Source organism: Hydra viridissima, unplaced genomic scaffold, assembly GCF_058129835.1.
Source record: "Hydra viridissima isolate aposymbiotic clone 2 unplaced genomic scaffold, HvirCarnegie_v1 scaffold_9, whole genome shotgun sequence".
Lineage (NCBI taxonomy): Eukaryota > Metazoa > Cnidaria > Hydrozoa > Anthoathecata > Hydridae > Hydra > Hydra viridissima.
In genome coordinates, this window is record NW_028324308.1 from 15,312,186 (window position 1) to 15,333,921 (window position 21,736).

The following is a 21,736-nucleotide window of genomic DNA, read 5'->3' on the forward strand; positions in this document are numbered from 1 at the left end:
TATAATGAGGCAGCTCATTGATGGTATGGGGCGGAATATCTTTAACAGCTCGCACAGAGCTTTTTATCGTTGGCGGTGGGCGTCTGACTTCTCAACGATACATTGCAGACATTTTAGAGTCTTATGTGGTACCTTTTGCACCGTACATTGGAGATGGATTCCTTCTTATGCAGGATAATAGTAGACCACATTCGGCACATATTGTTACTGAATACTTAAATAATGTTAATATTCAAGTTTTGGAGTGGCCAGCTTGCAGTCAATTATGAACCCAATAGAACATCTTTGGGACATAATGGGACGCTGTGTTAGAAGCATAGCAGCCGACAGAAATTTCGGGCCCTGGGGAAGTTTCCTTAAGGGGCCCTCATTATGATCAATTATATACCCAGGACCAAAAGAAGTGTGCTCTGGTCAGTGAAAATTAAATTAACTATATAATAAGTTAATTAAATCTTTTAAAAATCAAAACTATTTAAATCTTTTAAAAGTTATTTTAAAAAATTATTTGTACCTACACGGGACCCCGGAAATCTTCCCCGTCCACCCCCCCTTCCTCTCGGCGGCCATGGTTAGAAGCCCACATTCACCACCTAACAGCCTAGACAAGCTAGACTTAACAGCCTAGACAGCCTAGACTAGATCTTTAGTTAAAAGTATGTTGTCTGTAATAACATCAAGAGGTGGTAACACTTGGTTATTGATTAGTCAAAAATGTTTCAATTTAAGCTGTGTTAATGTGCATAAAAATAAGAATCATATTTTTTTTTTTTTTTTTTTGTTAAACAGACCATATTTTTGGTTTTAGCTTTTTTTTTCACGATCCTTAAAAGCCAATTTTATTATTATCATCGAAATAATTGTGTTCGTGTGTTCTATTCTTAACCCATTCCTGACGCGTGACCCGCATCACGGTGCATAAAATCTGTTTCTAAATGACGTGAACCCCCTGGCGGTTCATCAATAATTTTAAATTTTCCTGAACATCTATATGGGCTTGAGAAAACATTATATATATATCTGAAATAGGAATAATTTCTTAAGTTGATACTTCAAACCGTTTGTCATTTGCATTTATAGATCGATCAAAAATTAATTTTGAAAAATGGCTAAAAAGCGAACAAGTTTTACGCGCAGTCATATAGGTGTTTTTAACTCAGTCACGAAAGGGTTAGTATGTTTGTCAAAATATATGATAACTTGAAGACAATTTTAAAAATGTATGAATGGTGCGTAATGTATGAATGGTGCGTAATGTATGAATGGTGCGTAATGTATGAATGGTGCGTTAATTTTGCAGATAAGTGTACTACATTTATCAATAATTAGATATCATTTTATTCAAAAATTATGCTAAAAATTGAAAAATGATAACTGCAGTAAATGTTTTTAATGATATAAATTTCTTTGCACAATTCTAAATAAATATGAAGGGTAAGACGGTGTAAAGATTATGAAAAATCTGTCTAAAATACTGCGAGACAAAGGCAATAGAAAAGAGGACGCATTGAATCTGGCTTGACACTCGTGACCAAGAAGTTTTTATTTCTTGAGGTAATTCTTGAACAATATAAACGCACTGCAAGTATTATTGGGAAACAAAGACGCCAATTGCTTTTCAGGAGCCCTCCTTTTTTTTAGGAGTGTTAATTGAGTTCCACCTGTCTAAATCTTTATTCTATACTTGAGAACTAACATTATTTATCGTTTTTGAAACTGAATTTGAAGTAATTCTTTTTTCCTTAATTTACTTTTCGTATCAAATTGGGCGCAACATATTTTTTAAGCTCGGCTATTCAAGTACTTATAAGCCGAAGTCCGAAGCTATTGCACTGCATTGTCTTATATAACTAACGACTGCCGCTCGAAGAAAGTAGGTAAGTCGTCTTAATAAAAACTAGAACTTATCAAGAGTTTCCTTAGAGAAAATTTTAACGCTTAAATGATAAACCAATTCGATCTTCTACAATTTCTTTTGGATGATTTTATGATTTTCAAATACGTTTTATAACTTTGCTAGAACTTTCAAATAATCAACTGGCAACCTAAAAATTACAATTTATGTTGTTTGGCAAATCAATAAAATGGCTGTTTAAATGCCGAAATATGAAATAAAAAGTATTTACAAATGAATATATCGTGGGTATACTGACAAAAAAACGTTAACTCAAAAATCCCTGTTTAGAGAAATCAATCATTTAAGTTTTCTTAAAAATACGCGTTTCATAACTTAACGTTAAATGTATTTTTAAAATCAGATAAAAGATAATGTTTCATTCGACTTGTGTATTTTGCCAGTTTGTAGAGCGTTGTAAACTTTACAATACTGCATCATTAAGTCAAAACTGCCAATTTTCGACTTAACGTCTTTTGCCAGTATACCCACGATATCATGCACGCCTTATAATTTTTCAAGATTTATTCAAGTTCCTTAAGTTTTTATTCATTGACAAAAGTAACCTCGGAAAGTGATTTAATATTTTTGTGATAAAGTGAAATTTGAATATTTTACACCGAATATTTTAGTGGTTGAAAATGCTGAAAGAAATTTCGAAAATATATTTTCAATTCCTTATTGTTTCTCGAACTATATATAGTATCAAAAAATGTTTTAAACTAAATTCAAAGCCTTATTCTAAAAGATCAGACAAAACATTTGATGGCTCTCCTTTGTGGAAGTTGCCATTTTCTACACTGTTATGACAACTTAAAAATCAAAACCATCCGCGAGTGTGAAACTGATCTTCTCACGTTTTATCATCAAAGACACTTTATTACAACGGCGCCATTCTTAAGCTGTCGATTGATCTTTTTATCTACATTTCTTCTCATCTTGCTTTTTCTAAAAGTGGCTACTTAATTACTAATATTCACTTTAATATAATAATTTATGCATATTAAATTATAAATGCCAAATATTTGAATGCTATACTATTTGTGTTGAATACCTAATACGCCTATTAATTTTATGATAAGGCGTTCTGTTATTTACGTAGCGAATTATACCTTATAAATTTCTAAGTACATACAAATTTATAACGTATAAATTTCATTGTACTTACTTTGATTTGCTTTCTGCGTTTTTTAGTTTAAAAAAAGGCATAAGACTAGCTAATGAGCTTGAGAAGTACTGTAAGTATAGCTATTGACCTTTAATAATATTCTTTCTTTAATCCACTAAATTTTGAGACAAAGACTAAATTAGTAAATAAAAGTTGAACATGTGTTTATATCACAAAGTTCGTTAATCAATTGTTTAGGATAAATTCATATCACTAATCCCATCATGTGATCCTTACTATACTGGGTATTTGTTATTGCTATTTTTTCTGTCTGATAAGTAAATTCCAGCTTAATTATAATCCTCCAAAGTTAGTGTCACTTTGCATTAAAACAAACCTGTGACTAATTTTTTAGAAAAAATCAAAGTACCATTTTAGCAGAGTTTATCAGTGTAAAAGCTTTCGTATCAGAGAGAAAAACTTTCATGAATAGGAAATATCTTAAAAGTATTTATAACAAAATAATATATTTGTTTTATAATTAATATAAAAAAACAAGCAGCTCAATCTAAAATTAATATGGATTTTAATTTTTCTTCAAGGAACATTTTATTTGCTCTAAATTCTTTTTTACTATTTAAATGATTTTTTTTTAAAAAAATTAGTTTTGTATTTATGGACATCCCATAGATAAGATAAAAATAAAAAAGCACATGTAATGGATTTAAAACCATACAGAGGTCCACCTCCTCGTAAAGATCTTATTCTTTCACCAAGAAAAGAAGAAGAATGGAAAGGAAATGGTGAGTTTCAAATTTGATGCCAACCGCCATGCTGAAAATATTTATCACTCAAAAATGTGTCCAACTTCTCTTCAATGCTCATCAAATTTCCTCATTTTTGTAAATTCTCATTCTGTTCAACAACATTTGTAAAAAATATTTTCCCCTAATGTTTCTGTATTGGACCCTTATATATTGAATTAGGTCAAAAGAAAATGTGAATCAAACTACCTTTAAAAACTAACTAAAGATTTTGAGCTGAGTTTTTTAGGATTTGCTCACTATATATACACCAATTATTTATCAAAGTCTGAGATGGTGCATGATAGAACAGAAATTTTAGTATGTTTGAAATGGAATGGCGTTCTTTTTGTATTGAATAAAACTCCTTTTGATCTGCTATGAATATTCAGATCTTCATTACTAAAATATATCACTTGCAAAATGGAGTTTTGTACCATATATAATAAGTCTACCTGATCTAGAAGTTAACCTCCTTTAACTGAAGTCAAGGTGCATTTTCAACAGATAAACATTTTTGTCCTTTTAGGTTCTTAAAAAATTTATTCGACACACTCTAAATGACTTAAAGTCTTCACTTATATGCTGCTAAAAAATCTTTAAATTAGATTTGTGAAAGCATGAAAAAGTTATTTACAAAAGTTCATTGATTTCCATCATGTTCATGTGCTAAGTGTGTCTGTAAAAGATTGAAGATTCTATTATTTATTGCATTAAGTATGTTTATCACAAATGAATTTTGATAAATATACTTAATGTAAAGAAATGTCATTTAATTTGGTTTTATTTGGCTTAACAAATATAACGAAAATGATTAACTTTTAAACACAGACATATATTACTTTTATCGTCAGCAGAATTTTTTAATTTGTTATGTTTTTATCATTTACTATTTTTAAAGCCATCAGAATAATAAAGTAAATCATACAAAATAATAAATAAGAGTTGTGTGGTTTTATATAGGTTTGTTTAAAACATCAACTGACATGAACTCCAATTCAAATCGGGAAGAGAGACAAACAGTGGGATTTAGTGATGAAGGAGGTGTTCCTCCTCAAAAATTGCAGCGTGACTATGGAAATGACTACTCTAAACTTGCATTGAGTGGTGGTCGAAAAGGTATTTCCTTTTTTACAGTTTAATAAATATTATTTAGCAAGAGAATATTGTTAACAAAAAAAGTTTCTGGTATTGGCTTTTTTTTTTTTAATTGAATTTTACAGGTTTATTTTACAGGTTTATTTTACAGGTTTATTAAGAATGGATAATGATGAAGAGCTTTATGAAGAAAGGCGCCAAAAAGGTTGCGGAGAGCTTTCTGAGTACACTAAATTAGCTAGGCAAGGTGGTCATAAAGGTGTGTTTTATTCTTTTTAAGTTTGCTTTACCACTAAGTTGATTTTCAAAGATATTTTATTGATATCATGTAGTTGATTGTTTATATAATTTTTTCATTTATCAGCGTTTTGTAAATTCAATTATTTAAATCTACATACAGGGATAAGATAAAGTAATAGGAACAGCAGAAAATTTTCAATAAAATAATTTTTATAGGGAATTGGTCTGCTATTGGTAGCAATTACAATTTTAATTCTTCTCAGTAAGCTTTCATACAAAGTTTGAATTGTTTCCGAGGGAATATTTGTCCATTCTTCCAGTAAAACAGCTCCTACTTCATTTAGTGATGATGGTGATAAAATTTGATGTCTTACTTGTTTTTCTAAAATATGCCATAAATGTTTGATTTTATTAAGGTTAAGGGACTGGTGATAAGATGTTTAAGCAAAAAATAAGTTAAAGGTAATTCATCACTCCAATGACCAATTTTGAAGCTTTTTGCACCACAACAGACATTTTACTGAAAATTTTGCTGAAATGTTCCATTCCCATTTTGATATACTTTCAGCATCTGAAATTAATTGTTTGTAGAATCTTTATTATGTATTAGAATTCATCATGTCATTTACTGGATAGGTCCAGCATCTGAAAATTGTCTCCAAAACAACTTCTTCTCATGTCTTGTCAGTTCTTAACTTCAGTTAGTGTCAGTCATTAAAATAATAGTCTAAATTTTCATATATGATAGCTCCATAAGTAAGAACCATATATTGTATTTCACCTTTCTCCATTCTTTTGTCAAGCTTTTGTGTTTGTCCACAAAAGATGTTTCTTCATAACATGTGTTAGTAATTGTTTCTTAAAAGGTTTATGGGCAGGTCTTCCAGCAGCTAACAACCTCTACTTTGTATTCAAGCATAAATGTATATAATGTGTAGCTAAATCATTCATCAGTTAGTCACCCGTCTTTTATGGTTTTTTTGATGCTCTACTGTATCAGATATCAATCATCCCACTCTGTGATCTCTTTTTTTACCAAATTTTCTTTTTCTTAATTGCGATAAATTACCAGTTGCAATGTACTACTTTCTCATCTGGCTTACTATAGATAGATTTACTTTACATAGTGTGTCTATTTCTCATTCAGTTTGATCAGAAAATTTAAGTAAAGCTAGTCTTTTAGATTTTTTTTTTGTCCATTCTTGTTTTATTTAGTTTTTAGAATATATTTCTGTAATCATAGAATAGCTAAAAACAGAATAAAACAAAAATAGAAAAGAAATAGTTTGTGATTAATTTGTACAAGTCTGTACTAAGTGTGTGTGTGTGTGTGTGTGTGTGTGTGTCTGTGTGTGTGTGTGTGTGTGTGTTTATTATTTGATTTTTTTTTTACTGCAGATTTACTTGTCATTGAAGAGAACAAACGCACAGAAAGAGTGGAACATCATCCAACATCTGGAAGTTGGTTTGAATATAACAATAACACATCAGCCTCTCCCCTTGGGCATAAAAAGACTCATAATGAACACATGGATGTAAAAATTACAGCTCCTGTGGGTAATTTTGTTTGTGTTTTGATTGACAAAATAAAATATATAAACCATATTATTTAAACGTTTTTTAACTCGTTTCATCATTTGAGATTGTTTCTTATAGCATGATTCAAGCTTCTATTGCCCTTCCCCTTCCACTTCCCCCTCCCCCAAGATATAGTTAAAGCAAACATGGTGCAAGTTTTATCAGACATCGCAATATATTTTTTACTCAGTTATACTTTTTTATTGATGTGTTTAGAGATATTACAACAGCCTATTGTTAGACCAAAACAGATAAGGTAGATGCTTGGATTTTCATTACTTGTTCATTTTGCTAATTTTTTCTGTTAAATTGAATTTAAATTGCAAGGCAACGTATTTTTCATTTTGAAGCCTGTCTAATAGTTTTTTTTATTTGTGAACAAATAAAATTACAAGTTAATGATCTTAAGGAAATGTGTTTCAGGGTGAACGGCTGCTTACCTGACGGAGAAGAGCATATCAGAAAATCTGGAAAGAAAAGATTTGATAACTCTGCAAGAGCTGAAGCACCTTTTGCTACGGACTTCTAATCCAGCACTTTTCAGTTATTAGGTCAGAGATTTAATTTATTAGATATTTTTAACGATATTTACATCCAATTGAGACATGTAATAATATTACATTAGAAATTTAATTTATTAGATATTTAACGATATTACATCCAATTGAGTCATGTAATGATATTTCATTAAATTGAGTCAATATGAATTTTTCAGAATTTTCTTTTCTTACTTTTAGATTTTCCTTTGAGGTTCTTAAAGTTGTTGATATTGATTTCATTACTTTATATGTAGAAAAATTAATCTACAGAGAAATGCGCGGTTTTTTGCGCTTTGTCCTTGTTTTGTCTGATAAGTACAACCGTTTTGTTTTCACAAATTTATTGTTAGTTGTGGATTTTTTTTTTCATACCATTATTTATTGTTTTTGCTGTTATTGGCCTTTTTGTTTCGTTTATATTTCTATATTTTGTAAACGCGACCTATAGAAGTTAAACGCGGGTTCCCGCTCTTTTTAAATCAGATTTTAGTGTATATTTATCAAATATATTTATTCCATTTCTAAATATATTGATATTATAACTTTTAAACTCGGTCTTTGAAATTCTCTCGTTTTTTTTGACATGAAAATTCGTAGAAGTTTAAACTTAAAGATCACCGGGACCAATGATATATTAAAAATAACTAGATCTCTAATTTCCGCGTATTTTTTGAAGCAAAAATCGGCCATTATGGGGGGCAAATTTAACAAATCAAAAGCTTCGTACTTGTTTTGTTTTGATAAATAGCCTAAAGATTTTGCCCCCCCCCCCCCCCCCATAATGGCCGATTTTTGCTTCACTTTTTCTTATGCCGATTTACGGCAGTTAGACATCTAGTTATTCTTAATATATTATTGACCGGGACTCTGTTTTGTAAACAAAATTAAGTACGTAATTGACTCGTCTGCAAAGTTCGGTAGCTCGGACAGATAACTCGTGTCAACGATCGTACTATCTTATAAACAATCAAAATACTCGTAGCACGAACATTTATCCATGCAACATAAATGTGCTATAAAACATTCGTTAACACGGACATTTCTTTGTAAATTGCTGTAATGAACAAATCAAGGTTATCACTTTCCTGCTTAACTATTCGAAATACGGAAAAATAGCTTTGAAAGTCAACTTTTAACAAGTAAGGAGTGCAAATTTGTTTTTAAGGTATAAGACCCCTCAAAAATTTCTTAACTAAAAAATTCTTTTAACAAAAAACCAACTATATTCTGAGAAAGAACTAGGAACAACATCTTATATAAAAAATAAAAAATAATTTTATTAGTTGTCATGGTTACCAATTAAAATAGTCAACATTTAAAAATGTTTGTGCCACCCCGGCCATACATCTCAGAAACTAAAAGCATTTAGGGTATGAAATTTTAGGCAAATGGTTAATAACATGTTGATCAACAAATTGAACTAAAAATATAAAAAATATATAGGGGAAAGGTACCTATGATGGCATACTTAACTTTAACGTTTCTCTGAGTCATTACCTGAAAACTTAAAAAATAATTTTTGACATGGGTGTATTCCCTCTAGCATGCAGAATAATAATAAACCTTAGAATTTTTACCATTTTATTTTTTTATAAGTTTATACCATTAAAAAAAACAACACAAGTATGCCATCATAGGCAACTAACTACTCCAATGATGGCACACTTTAAAGAAATCAGACAAACAAGAATTTTTTTTGTTTTTTATTAATGGAAACACAACTTATCAAAAAAACAAAATTAATAATAAATGTTTGGTCTATAAGCATAGTTCACATATAAAAATTTTTCTACTTCTCTTAATGTCTGCACATAAACAATGACACCAAGATCTGCATTTTTGACAACAAATCCATGGTTCTTTAGAGCAAGACAGCGAATAAAGTTCATAACAATACAAAACTGCTGTATCAGATTCGAAATTCTTTTTATTATTACTTCTTTTAATCTCCTCACTGCAGTATTTTTCTTCAACAGTCGTCTTTCTTTTTGTTTTTCTAACAAACTTTTCCTTTTCTTTGTTATCTTTTTCATTTGCCTTATCTTTTAATTCTTGAATGTCCGGTCTGATATTCAGAGGTCCAGTTTTTCCACGTTTTCGTGCCCTTTTCAATTCGATTTTAGGGGTTGCTAAAGGCACCGGACACAACTTTTATATACTAGATCTTATCCTTTCGTTGAAACAGAAGATCCAATGCATATGGAAGCTTCTGATGGGGGAGATCTCATTTCCAAATTTGTTGGTTTCTCAAACTCTCGTATTTCATCTTTGTTCTTAGCCTGATCACCTTTTTAAGAGCATAAAAATTTATTTCAGGGATTTTTTTCAATTCATTTTGCAGGCTTTCCTATGATGGCAACTCCTCGGTATGCCATCATAGGAAAGAGTCACCATATTTATTAAAACAAGCTGTGTCTACCTTATTCTACACATAGCATCAAAATAAGTATTCTAATAAATGTACAAAGCCTGCAGATGAAATGCATGAAAATTTCACTTCTGTATGATGTATAATAAAATCGTAATCCTAAATATATGAGAGCATTAAAACTACAACTTTACATGCGAAAATTTGTGTTTGTTGATTACAAATGCATTATTTATGACAGAGGGACGAATTTTTATCAAAAGTAATGAATTGCTAATATACACATGTTGGTCTAATCACTTACGCACCAAAACTAATATTTTTGGAAATATGACCAGTATGCCATCATAGGCGCTATGCCATCATAGGCACCTTTCCCCTATATATTTGAGTTACACTGAAATTTTTTAAATGGTACATTAAAAAAACAAAATTTTTTAAGATCAAGCTAGTGTAAATAAAAAAGTTTTTGCAATATTGCAAAACTTTTAGTTCCAATTGTAAAACTTGATGCAATAAACATTTGCTGAAAGTTTCATGCAAATTGAACATACCATTAATGAAATAGGATGGTCGGGAGGTCAAAAATTTACATTAAGAAAAACGCCTTTAAATATAACATTCATAATTGTACAAAAAATTTTCAATGAAAATGTCAGTTTAAAAACAGTTACTTATAAGAACATGAACCAGGATCATATATACTACTTTCTTGGTCATTATCTGCATCTTCTTTTTTTTTTTTTTTTTTACATCCACAAATTACTTTTTGTTGCTTTTTTGATGTCAGATTTTGAGACTCAGCAAAAATTAGACGCTTTTTGTTCATGATTGAACAACCTTGAAGAGTTTATATTCCTGGAATCATATTCAACTTTTCAAATAAAAGAACACTAGCTTTTCTTCCAATATTAAAATTTCAAACAGCGTCGTAAACTCCAAACTCCAACTGTGTTAAAGAAACATACTTTGTTTTGGGTATGCGCTGCCATATCATCCCATTAAAACTTTCATTTTGGTTTTTGGTCTTTTTACCATGAAGGCATTTTTTTAAAAAGTTCTTCTTGAGATAGATCGATATAAATAGGTTTTAAATGGCTGACAACTGAGAGTGGAAGGTAGTACTTGTTAATTTTCCTTCTCTTCCAAGTCCTTTAATAGTTTTTTCAACTTTCTCAATCTCCTACACATTTTTGTACATGTCCAACACACTCCAACTTACACACTGTAATACCAGTATAAGTATCTTTAACGTAAGAATAGTTTTTACAATCACCATCCCCATAATAGTCTACATATTTTAGTCTATTTTGTGAGATCGAACGACTAAACATTCTTTGTGCACCAATCACTTCCATACAAAGAGCAGAGCCACGATACTGATACAGATAAATTTAACAAAGTGCTAGAAGAAAGACTGTCTTTTTCAGTACTAATAAAAGAAGCTGGCAAAGTTGAATCATTTAGCAAATTTCTGGTATATCTATTCCCATGAAATCTTCTTGATTTTTTACTTTTAGTACTTTGTTTTACTCTTCATGACTTACCCATTGTTTAGAAAGTTTATTAGATAAAAAAAATATAATGAAAAAGCTCGTAATTCTCATTAAAAACTCGTTGTTATGGATGTTGCTAAGCAGACCAAATTTAGCCAGTCAAACGAAACATTGGATATCTCAAAAACTAAATCAAATCTTTAAAAATGGTTTTCAAATTCGTCTTCAGTGATAAATTTCGTGCCAAAATTGCATATAAAAAAAAAAAAAAAATTTTTTTAACATTTTTTAGGGGTCTTATAACTTAAATTATATATTTAAAGTGTTAGTAGCAAATTGCAAGTCAAAAAAATACTTTAATTATCTAAAATTAGTTAACTTGAATTCAAGCGTAAATTTATAACTTTCGAATTCGTAAACTACGAACATTTTAAGTAATTTTGTTTATAAATACAGAAGCGAAAACTGGCGGAAGTTCAAAAACCTGGGGTGAGAACATGGGGAACACGCCAGTGGTCACCGATTTTGATTTTTTGGGGCTATAGCTCCTTTGTTTATTATCGGAGGTCATTCGTTTCTAAGGGCATCGTAAAGAGTAATTTTTTTTCTATATGCTCAAACTTCGAGATCGATGGTCTATTAAAAAACGAGTGAGAAAATAATTTTTATATGAGATTAGGTCGAAAAAATCGGCGAACACTGGTGTTTTACCCTAATCATAGTGATTATTTTCAAACATATTTTTAAGGAAAATTTGCATCTCTAACTCATCGTTTAAAAAATAATATGCACTTGGTTAACTGTTAAATTTATCAAACGCTTTTTTTATTTATTCTATTTTGGTTTTTCTTTGATTGATTAGCTCATGTTTTTTATTTTGAGTGATGTTGAATGTAAAATAGCGTCTCAGTTTAAAGTTATCGCTATAAGCCACATTTTTGTACATACTTTATTAGCATAATTTGCCTTCATTACGCTCGTCAGATGTTAACTCACTTTTTAAAACTTCTTTTCAAATGCTGAATCCATTTAGTTAGTTTATATTTTGACGAGAGCATTCTTTAAAGTAAAGAGAATTTCTCGACTGGAGAGAAATCGCTTTTTTCATGCATTTTTTTTTTTTGTACAGCGGCTGTCAATGTTATAAGACTTACGCTTTTTAACAACGAAATTTATGAGAAAATTATTTAATTTTAAGAAGGATTTGATAGTTTAAGTTGGAGAATGTATGCGTAAATACGTGCGCAATGTGGTACAGCATCAACCCCAGGGCTGATGTTTTTTTTTTAAAAAAAAATACATATTCTTATAGCCGTTTTTTGACTTGAATGTATTTAAAATTTATAAAAACAAAAGAATGATATTAAAAATAAAAAAAGTATGCATTTGTATGCTTTACAACTAAAAAATTTGTTTTGATCAATAATTCTATTTATAAGGTAATCCTGAATTTTAATAAACGCCATGAAAAAGAAAAAAAAAATTAGATTACAAACATGTTTTTTTGAGTGATTATCCATAAGCTTTTCTAAAATTTGTCATTAACACATTAAGGAATTTTTAGGACAGTTTTTTTTCTTTCTAAAAAACTTTAAAAGTTACGATAGTAAAGTTTTTATCAGTTATAAAGAGAACGATTTCTGAACTTTCCAGCAATTAATTCTTGCTCTAGATGTTTTTTAGTGACCAAGCGGTGAAGTCGCAGGTCCCATAGCGAACACTGGGTGTTTTACCCTATTTTCGCATTAAACAAAGAATATTAAAGGACCCTCGTATTACACAGGGATATTCTCGTTTTTCCTTTACAATATTGAATATAATATTACAGAAAAATACCTCATGACATTCACAACCAGTGGAAAGGAATTTAAAAATGGACTGTATCGACCATTTGAAACGCTGAATTTTGTTAAGAAGCATTATATAGGTAACATCGCAACGTTTTTTATTGGAAAATTTATCGTATAGTTTGATGTTTATCTTTGCGGTGTTTTTGGCTGTATTAAGAATGCCATAGTTTGAGGGAAAAAAAAAAAAAAAGTGATAATGAAAAAGCTTGAAATGTTAGGATTCTTATTAAATTAAGCCAGCGATAAATGAGAAACTTCTTTTTATTTAAATATAAATATAAATATCAATAACATTAAAATATCAAAAACTTTCATAATACTACTTAAATTGTAAATTGAGTTATATATAGATAAAATTTGATAAAATACAAGGATATTATTGTTTGGTTTTTTAGTAAAAAATGATAATAATAAAAAAAACAACTTAAAAAACTTTTAAAATCTAAAACGCAAAAAAAAAAAAAAAAAAAACTACTTTGGAATACCACCGTCCAAAATTGATGACAGCAATGTTTTATCTTGTAATGCATGTTCTAGTTCATTTTCTTGAAGACGTAAACAAACCTTTCATAAATAAATTTTAAAAGTTAATAAAATAGGAAAACTGAATAAATAGAACAACAGCAATCAGTAGAAAAGTAATTTTTAGTATGCTGAAAAATGTGGGAAAGTAAAAAAACACCTTGAGTGAACGAAAGTCTTTGCTTTTAGAAACTGAGAGTGATAGTATTCCTTGTGCTTCCAGCAAAGAACAGGCGCCATTGTATTCTTCTTCACTCAAGCAATTAATCTGTCTCAATTTACAAATTTTGCAATAGGATTCATACAGCTAAAAAAATTTGTTTTACTTTTAACTAGATATCTTGCAAAAAGAAAACAAAAAAAAAACAAAAAACTTTTTCTTCAAATTTCAAAAACCTACTTTAGTAATAGAAATTTCCTTCATTGCGCTATCTTTTAATGATGCCATAAGTGTGCATACAATTAATTTTTGTTGTAGTGGCAAGCCACCATTAAATGTACTGCTGGTTGCCAATTGTGAGCTGAACATTTGGCTGCAAACAGCAGAGACATGGGATATGGTTACTTTTTTACCAGGTAAATCTGGAAACTGCCGCTGTTCCAACTCTACAATTTCTATAGCTCGCCTGTAAATACAAACATTTAAAAAGGTTAAACTAAATTGTTGCTCAAGATTTTTATATTAATAATTTATTTACTACAACAAAAAATTTTAAAATACCTTAAAATGTCAAGAGCTTTCCTGATATCACCACTCATTGAAGAAACTTTTCGTGCACAGAATTGCACTGCCATTGTGTCAATAATATTGTTACCAACCTTATCCAGTCTTTCTTGAATTATTGATGCAATTTGTGACATAGAATATGGAGTAAACTGTAGCAAAGCAGGTAAACCTGTAATAGAAAAATTCAAACATTAAAAATAATTTCTGTAAAAAAAATTGAAGGATTTTGCATTAATTATTTAACTAACTGCCAGAGGGAAAAACTCAAAGTTGATGTAAAGGTTCCTACATGACCCCTTTGACTGTAATCTTGGGAGGAGTCGATCTGTTAGATCTAAAGCGTTTGCAATACCTAAAAACATTTTAGTCATGAGTTGAAAGAACTGTAATTCATAAAAATTTCATTTTTAAATTTATAGCTACAACAAAAAGCACAAAGAAAAACAAAGCTTACCTATTAATGTTAATCTCGAGTATGGTAAAAATGGTAGCTCAAAGAGCTTGTATAAAACATCTTGGTTATTACTTTCAAGTTGATCAATTTCATCAAGAATGAGTAATCTAAAAATTTATATTACCAATGTTTTTACTAAGAGTATTCAAATAAATCTAAGATCAGCAATCTTTATATAAAGGAAATTAGGAGAAAAAATGCTCACATTTTTGGGCCAGCAGCAACAAAAGACTTTTCAAGGTACTTAAATGCATTTTTTGAGTTATATTTGCTTGTTGTGGAAAGTTCATTAGCAAGACGTACAAATATACTTTGAGACAATTTGATAGACATGCAATTTAAAAATACAACTTGACACAAGCTGTCTGTTACCTAAAAAAAAGTTAATAGGTAAATCACACTGATTTTTTTTTATCCAACCAATTCCCAAGATATTTAATAAAATATCATAACAAAAAAGTTGTTAAAAATATATAAAAATTTTCCTCACTTTTAACTTTTCTAATACCAAAGTTAATGAAGCAGTTTTCCCAGTACCTGGGGCTCCAGACATGTATAAACTTCCAGGTTTTGTTCCCAGAACTGTGCATCTAATAAATTTTTCAATCGTAGATAACTCTTTTTCGCGACATATTAATCGGTCAGGAGTCGAAGTATGAAGCAGAAGTCGAATATTACTATAAGGACTTTCTAAATTAAAATTGTGCTAAATGTTTAGGATAGCTTTAACTGATAGCATTATTAGTTAGAATTACAATTTTTGTAAGCTTGTTTTTGGTGTATAAAAATTTCATTATAAATTATACATAGCTAAGAGAGATAAAATACTGAAATGTAAAAAATTCTAATTTATCATTTAAATTTGTGTAAATGGATACTACAGTATTTTCTGACATTTAAAGGATAATAGTGCGTTACAAATATAAGTATTTCAAAATTTTGCAACTTTATTTTGCATGAAATTTAGGCATACTAAATATACTTATGGTCAATGACACAACTCAATTTTGGTTTAATCTGAGTAATATAAAGAGTGACAACCAAAAATTTGCAATAAACTAAATGTTTTGAAAAATGCATTTTTATTGGGATTTTACTGCTATCACTTATCAAACATGAATAATTTTAAAAAAAATTGGTTTAATAGTTTTAGTTTATAATTAGTTTAGTTTAATAACAGCAATTCTAACAAAGACTTTACTGCAACAGAGTTTAAGTAGGCATAGCTCTGCAGACCTTCAGACTTTTTATGCATAAATGAACTTATTTGAATAGAATTAATATAACTTCCTTTCCTTAAGTAAATATGGTATATTATTAGCATCAAAGAGATGAAATGTTTTCTACCATAGTGTGATAATTGTTTGATGGTCTTTCATGCAACTTTCATGTGAAAAAAGAAGTGTAATTTTTGAAATTTAAATATCAACAGTTTTTGTACTGTAACATTTACAATATTTAAAATATTCAAAATTAAGTTCATTTGAATAAATGTAATATATTGCTATATTTAAAACTGAATGGTTTGATGATAAGCTAATCGTTAATTACTTTAAAAACTCAGCAAATATATACTATAACCAAATTACACATACCAGTTTGGTTAAAACTGTTGTTAGTGCTGGTGATCAAACACAACTTTCGTTTCACAGATGATGGATCCACATCATTTTTTTTATTAGTTGTGTCCAATAGAGGTGATTTGACATTAGAAAATATTGAGCTTTCTTTATTTACATTTGAGGGTTCTGATGAGCATGCATTAGAATGTTCGACAGTTGATTTTTTTGGAGTCAGAACATTTTCATCATCTTAAACGTAAAACAAAATCAGATGCTAGTTAAGAAATCCTTATAAACAAACAGAATACTTTAAGTGATTAATTTAGAAAAAATATATATCATTTTCTCACTTGTAGAAATTTTTCTTTTTATAGAAGCTAAGGTTTGCTTTTTGTTAGAAACAATAACTCCAGCCTTCGTTATTCGACTAGTTTCTCTTTTCTTTTGAGGAAAAGTAATTTTTTTCTGTTTAATATCAGCTGCCACTGTAATTTTACGAGAGCTTCTTGAATACACCATCTTATTATGACAACAGCTTATGCAACTTAAAAACTTTCAAATGTAACTTTTAAATTTTTTAAATGTGGTATGAGATCCTATATCCAAAAAATTTAATGACAAAGCTAATAGTTCCCGCGTTAACTTGGCGAACTTTTATTTCAACAAACGAGCTAACCAATGAAATTACTTTCAAAAAATTCTGTCAAATGAAAATTAAGACGAATAAAGATGCACTTTAACATCGGTTACCGGCGTAATTAGTTGGTGGAAAGAATAATCCAATAAACATATTTTTTAGCAGGATGAAAACTAGTATTTATAGCTTAAACCATACGAAAAAGTGGTTACAAACAAAGAAAGTGAATATTTTACAATGACCTCTAAATCCATAAGTTTTCAAACTACTCAATATGTTTTCAATAGGATTTTAACCCGGACTAAAATCCTATTGAAAACATATGGAGTAGTTTGGTTCATTTGGTTAAAGCAAATTAATTTGAAAGCAATTTAATTATGCTAATAAATTAAAAAGAAAAATAAAAGAATGCTGCAATCAAATAACGTTGGATGGGTAAAAAAACCTTATTCGCTTTCTCATAAAACTTTATTCGCTTTCTTATTATTCGCTTTCTTATTATCCCTATTTCATAAGAGTAAGAAACATTCTTTTCCCATGAATTGCCGCTTTTGATACAGTTTGAGATTTATCGAGTAACGTAGAAATGTACAAATGAGGTTGCACTTTGGTTTCCTTCAGAATGCAGTTTTATGCAAGCAGCTAGACAGTTCTTCTTTACTTCTTGATTCTAGCTCCTTATTTTATCTTCTGCGTCTTTGTGGATAAGTTACAAAAATTCGTTTTTCGACGTCCTACTGCTCTTGTTGATACAGACGTATAAGGAGCAGAACCAGAGTTTGTTGTGTGCTTAAACCAGAGTTTATTTTGGTTTTGAAATCTAATGACAAAATGACGTATCTCCTTTGTAATATTGAATAAATCTGTATTCTGGATTAAAGCACCATTACCTAAAACAACTTTTTTTTTGTAAGTCACTAATTTAAGTTAAAAATGAAGTTAGTAAGTTAAAATTTTTATTTCTGAATTTTTCACTTATATATTTTATTGACTAAGTAATATTTAAGTAAAAATATTTTTAAAAGAAGCAAAAATTTTCTTGTTTTAAATCACATTTACATATCTTTTAAAAAAAAAGTGTTTTAGATATTATTTTAAATTGTTAAGAGTATTTAATAGCAATTAATGTAAAAGTGTTTATGGACCTTAAAATGTTCACCCAACAAAATTTGTGTCTCCGATAATGCCGTTTGATTGATTTTTTTCAAACCTGCTCAACTTACCCCGACTAGAGTAGGTGACACAAAAGATAGATTATAAAAAAGAGCTAAAATACTTAGGGAAAAATGGCTAAATATAATCGAAAGTCAAGTAAATGGGTAAAATAGTAACACTTAAGTGACGCCAGATAAATGTTTTTTTAAGAATCTGAGAAAAAAGTAGCATAAATTTTTTTTTTTACTTTCTTGGTCCAAAATTGAAAAAGTGCCCGTGCCTCCCACTTGACCGCGGTCCAACAACCATTTGATGCGCATTGCATTACCATTTTATATACCTACCTTTCATCCATTAAATGTTTTATCATTCATTGAGTAGTTTTTGAGATATTTTAGTTGCCCAAATTGCCCCAATGCTAAATTAACCCCACCCTACCCTACAGTGATATCAAATTTATAATCTATCTATTTATACCTTTAAAGTAAGAAAGCACAAAGTTTAAAAAAAGTTGAAATCAATGCATTAATATATTTACTTTCAATATAAAGAAATCTATAAAATCATTTTTTTTGAATGAACATAAAATGCAGACCTTCTTTAACAAGCACCACGCTTTTTTAAAATAAAATCTTTACACAAATAATATTAGTTAACGTTGAACGTATATTTTATCTAATGCATGGTATCGCTTCAGTCGCGTCCTTCAACAGCTATAATGAGGGCGGTCTTTTTTATATTTTGGTCAATTTCATCATTTATTTCCTCGTAAAGTTCTGGAGTTAGTCTGGGGTTGAGGTTGAGAGTCTTAGGACTATTTCGCTAGGAAAGAACGAGGGTTAAAAAGTGTTAAGGTTGTGTTGTCCATCCTTACTAAATTCTATTATACAATATTTCTCAATATAAAGTTCTATTAATGTATAATGGTGGTTAGCACTCATTTATTAAATCAAATAATAAAATTACAAATATTTAATAAAATTAAAAATATTTTCTTGCTCTCCTTGTAGTATTTAATACCAGTTTTGTTTGTTTTGCAGTTGTATAACTATTCATCATTTATTTACATGACAGGTTAAATAAGTCTCCTTGCATGTAAGTCTTTTCCTAACCGCCGGCTTTTTTTTAATTTTCCCTTATCACGCTTTATCTTCTTATCATTTATTTACATGACAAGTTGAATAAGTCTCTTTGTGTATGGTTCTAATCGTTGTTTTTAACTTAATTCTTTCTCCTCACACTGTTAAGAAATATATATTCTGATTTACTAATTTTTTAAAATTTAATTGAATGAAAGATTTTTCAAATACTTAAATTGTTTATTTTTTAATTGTTTTTTTTTTTGGTATTAAGTAAACAACTTAACTTTAAGTTAAAATTTTAAAAACTTAAAGTTTATAACAATTTAAAATTTATTATCAAATTAAAGTTTATAACAAGTTAAAATTTTAAGAACAATTGACACATTGAATAAAATTAATTTTCGGAATCCTAAACTCTAAAAATTGATCAGTGTGCACCGATGCTTACTTATACCATCAAATTATTTAGATTAACATATTTTAACATAAAATTAACATATTTTAACATATTTTAACACATAAACTTGAGAGCTTTTTGTTAGAACCGAAGCAATATCAGCGTGCATATTTTGACATAAATTTCTGAACAAGTGATTTAGAACCAGCCATTGCCTTAAATAAGATAATGAAATAGATAATAGATAACTCTAATTTTAGTTAATGCGTGTTGAAAGTAAACTCGCTACAAAGGTTATTCTATTTTTTTTTTTTTTTACATTTAACGAAAATTGCTAGCTAAAATAATGCCACGTCATGCATAAAAGTTTTGTAAAAAAACCATTAAAAAAGAGCTCCGAAGAACTACTATTCTCGCAATAGTAGCTCCTACCACCCACGAAAAAATTAACTCTAGGAATTTATCCCCCTGGAAAAGCTAACCTCCTATTCTAAGTAGATCTTCCGATGATGATTGATGACAGTTTGACAATACAATCGAAATTAGAAGTTGCATTGACTGTCATTAAGATTAATTAAAGTGAAACCCCCTCTCCCACAAACAAACTCACAAAATGCCTAACGAACATATTTCTTAAAAAAAACTCAGGTCGCAAATTTTTGATTATATCTTATCTATCAAGCTTTTTGGCCTGGTGGATGAATTACCATGGCGTTTTTATCGTAGGAGTGTATTTACTCGGGGGTTGATATCCTATGTATATGATCCGATAGTGATTAAATAAAAAATACCGGTTTTGTATTATTTAAATATTTCTAAGATTTAAGGAAGAGATTAAAGGAGGAGGCGTAGTTAACTGAGGGATTAGTTCCTGATATGTTTTTATACTGATGTTTTTGAATGTTCGATTACTTTGTGGTAAATAAAGAATAATACGCTGTTTTACTCAGTGTCAACAACTGCAAGTGTCAACAACTGCAAGTGTCAATTTCGGGATTCATTGTTGAAAAGTTTGATTTTTATGAATTTTGTATTCTAAATGAATGAAAGACATTTGTAGACTGTTTTAATACTAGAAAGTGATTGTTTATACAAGAACGTGATAGTTAACACGAGAACGTGATAGTTTCTTAATATAGAAATATAGTATGGCAACATGAAGTATAACATAACAACATAAATAATTTATGAATTTTGCAACTAATATAATTAGCAGAAGGAATACTGGTTTAAACTGAGTTTTTGGTCAATTGATACCAGTATTTCTTTTGCTTATAATTGAAAATAGTTAATAACAACACCAATAATGAGTTAAGTTAAAAAGTTGTCACCAAAGATTATTTTAACAATTGACTTACTGGGTAACTGGTATTTGATACTATATCTGTACTTGTTGTCAAAAAACACGGTACTACAACCATTTTAAAGAGACTACCGAAGGAGTCATTTAGTAGACAACCAAATGAGACTGTAGTTTGTTAGTTGCTGTAGTAAGAATAATTACATCAAATCAATTCATTCAGTAGTTCATATAATATACATAGTACATTATGTACGTAATGTACATGATAGTTCAAATAATTTTCATGTAATGTATGCAGCAACGGCATATGCTGAGCAGAGAGGTATTTAAGTCCAGAAAAATTATTTCATTAACACTGGAAGCATAACAACAAGTAACCTAATAGAGAACTAAAAGAGTTATTGGAAGCTTTCAACAATAAGGTGTGAAAAACCATGGCGGAAATTGGCTGTTGCAAACTTTAATTATAAGTGTGAAAAGTTACAAATTTTTGAATACCAGTATTGTATTTCTACGAGACTTTGATGTAAGTTATAATTTTTGGATTCATTAAAGCTAAGCGACAATATTCAGTAGGATATGACGTAGGTTCACAAAATGTAACTGCAGTTCTTCTGATGGCAATTGATGGTCATTAAGTTAAAACGTAAATAGAAAAGCGTCCAGGTTGGCTTGTACATGCCAATACAAATCAATTAAATCACACTCAACAGGATATACAAATAGACGGAAGATACTAAATTAATTGAATGCAACCGTTATTTTTTCAATTACAAACGAAGACCAACTTGAAAATACTAAAGATATCGGAAGTTTTTACATCATTTAGATGATACTTATGCATAAATTATTAGCTTCAAATGTGTACTTCATTCATGTTGAAACAATTGCATATAATTTTTTAAGTATCATAAAAATTACAA

The 21,736-nt window shown here is 29.3% G+C and overlaps 2 protein-coding genes across 3 annotated transcripts; one reads left to right on the forward strand and one right to left on the reverse strand.

Moving 5' to 3' along the window:
- Positions 1 to 1,788: 1,788 nt before the first annotated feature.
- LOC145186094 (uncharacterized) lies at positions 1,789 to 7,810 on the forward strand. 2 transcript variants are annotated; one of them, XM_090098960.1, is made up of 7 exons: positions 1,789 to 1,877; positions 4,769 to 4,924; positions 5,055 to 5,162; positions 6,542 to 6,700; positions 6,938 to 6,977; positions 7,145 to 7,272; positions 7,459 to 7,810. In XM_090098960.1, the coding sequence occupies exons 2-6, from the start codon at positions 4,792 to 4,794 to the stop codon at positions 7,248 to 7,250; spliced, it is 546 nt and encodes a 181-aa protein (XP_089955086.1). In that variant the 5' UTR covers positions 1,789 to 1,877; positions 4,769 to 4,791; the 3' UTR covers positions 7,251 to 7,272; positions 7,459 to 7,810. The 2 variants fall into 2 exon arrangements, with proteins under 2 accessions (XP_089955086.1, XP_089955085.1); XM_090098959.1 differs by lacking the exon at positions 1,789 to 1,877 and adding an exon at positions 3,670 to 3,805.
- Positions 7,811 to 13,300: 5,490 nt separating this feature from the next.
- Positions 13,301 to 16,881, reverse strand: LOC145185506 (DNA replication factor CDC6-like). The gene is made up of 10 exons (XM_090098086.1): positions 16,590 to 16,881; positions 16,273 to 16,488; positions 15,168 to 15,367; positions 14,883 to 15,049; positions 14,678 to 14,784; positions 14,513 to 14,575; positions 14,218 to 14,392; positions 13,897 to 14,122; positions 13,657 to 13,803; positions 13,301 to 13,538 (listed from the first exon to the last, which is right to left on the reverse strand). Exons 1-10 carry the CDS (start codon positions 16,756 to 16,758, stop codon positions 13,446 to 13,448), a joined length of 1,563 nt encoding a protein of 520 aa, XP_089954212.1. The 5' UTR covers positions 16,759 to 16,881; the 3' UTR covers positions 13,301 to 13,445.
- Positions 16,882 to 21,736: the final 4,855 nt, after the last annotated feature.

Bases quoted from the DNA above. Each gene is read 5' to 3' on its own strand.
- LOC145185506 (XM_090098086.1), bottom strand. From the start codon at position 16,758: ATGGTGTATTCAAGAAGCTCTCGTAAAATTACAGTGGCAGCTGATATT. The intron at 15,050-15,167 runs GTGAGGAAAATT...ACTTTTTTTTAG, and splicing joins TGGTATTAGAAAAGTTAAAA to GTAACAGACAGCTTGTGTCA. The intron at 14,576-14,677 runs GTAAGCTTTGTT...AAATGTTTTTAG, and splicing joins CTCGAGATTAACATTAATAG to GTATTGCAAACGCTTTAGAT.
- LOC145186094 (XM_090098959.1), top strand. From the start codon at position 3,721: ATGGATTTAAAACCATACAGAGGTCCACCTCCTCGTAAAGATCTTATT. The intron at 3,806-4,768 runs GTGAGTTTCAAA...GGTTTTATATAG, and splicing joins AGAAGAATGGAAAGGAAATG to GTTTGTTTAAAACATCAACT. The intron at 6,701-6,937 runs GTAATTTTGTTT...TGATGTGTTTAG, and splicing joins AAAAATTACAGCTCCTGTGG to AGATATTACAACAGCCTATT.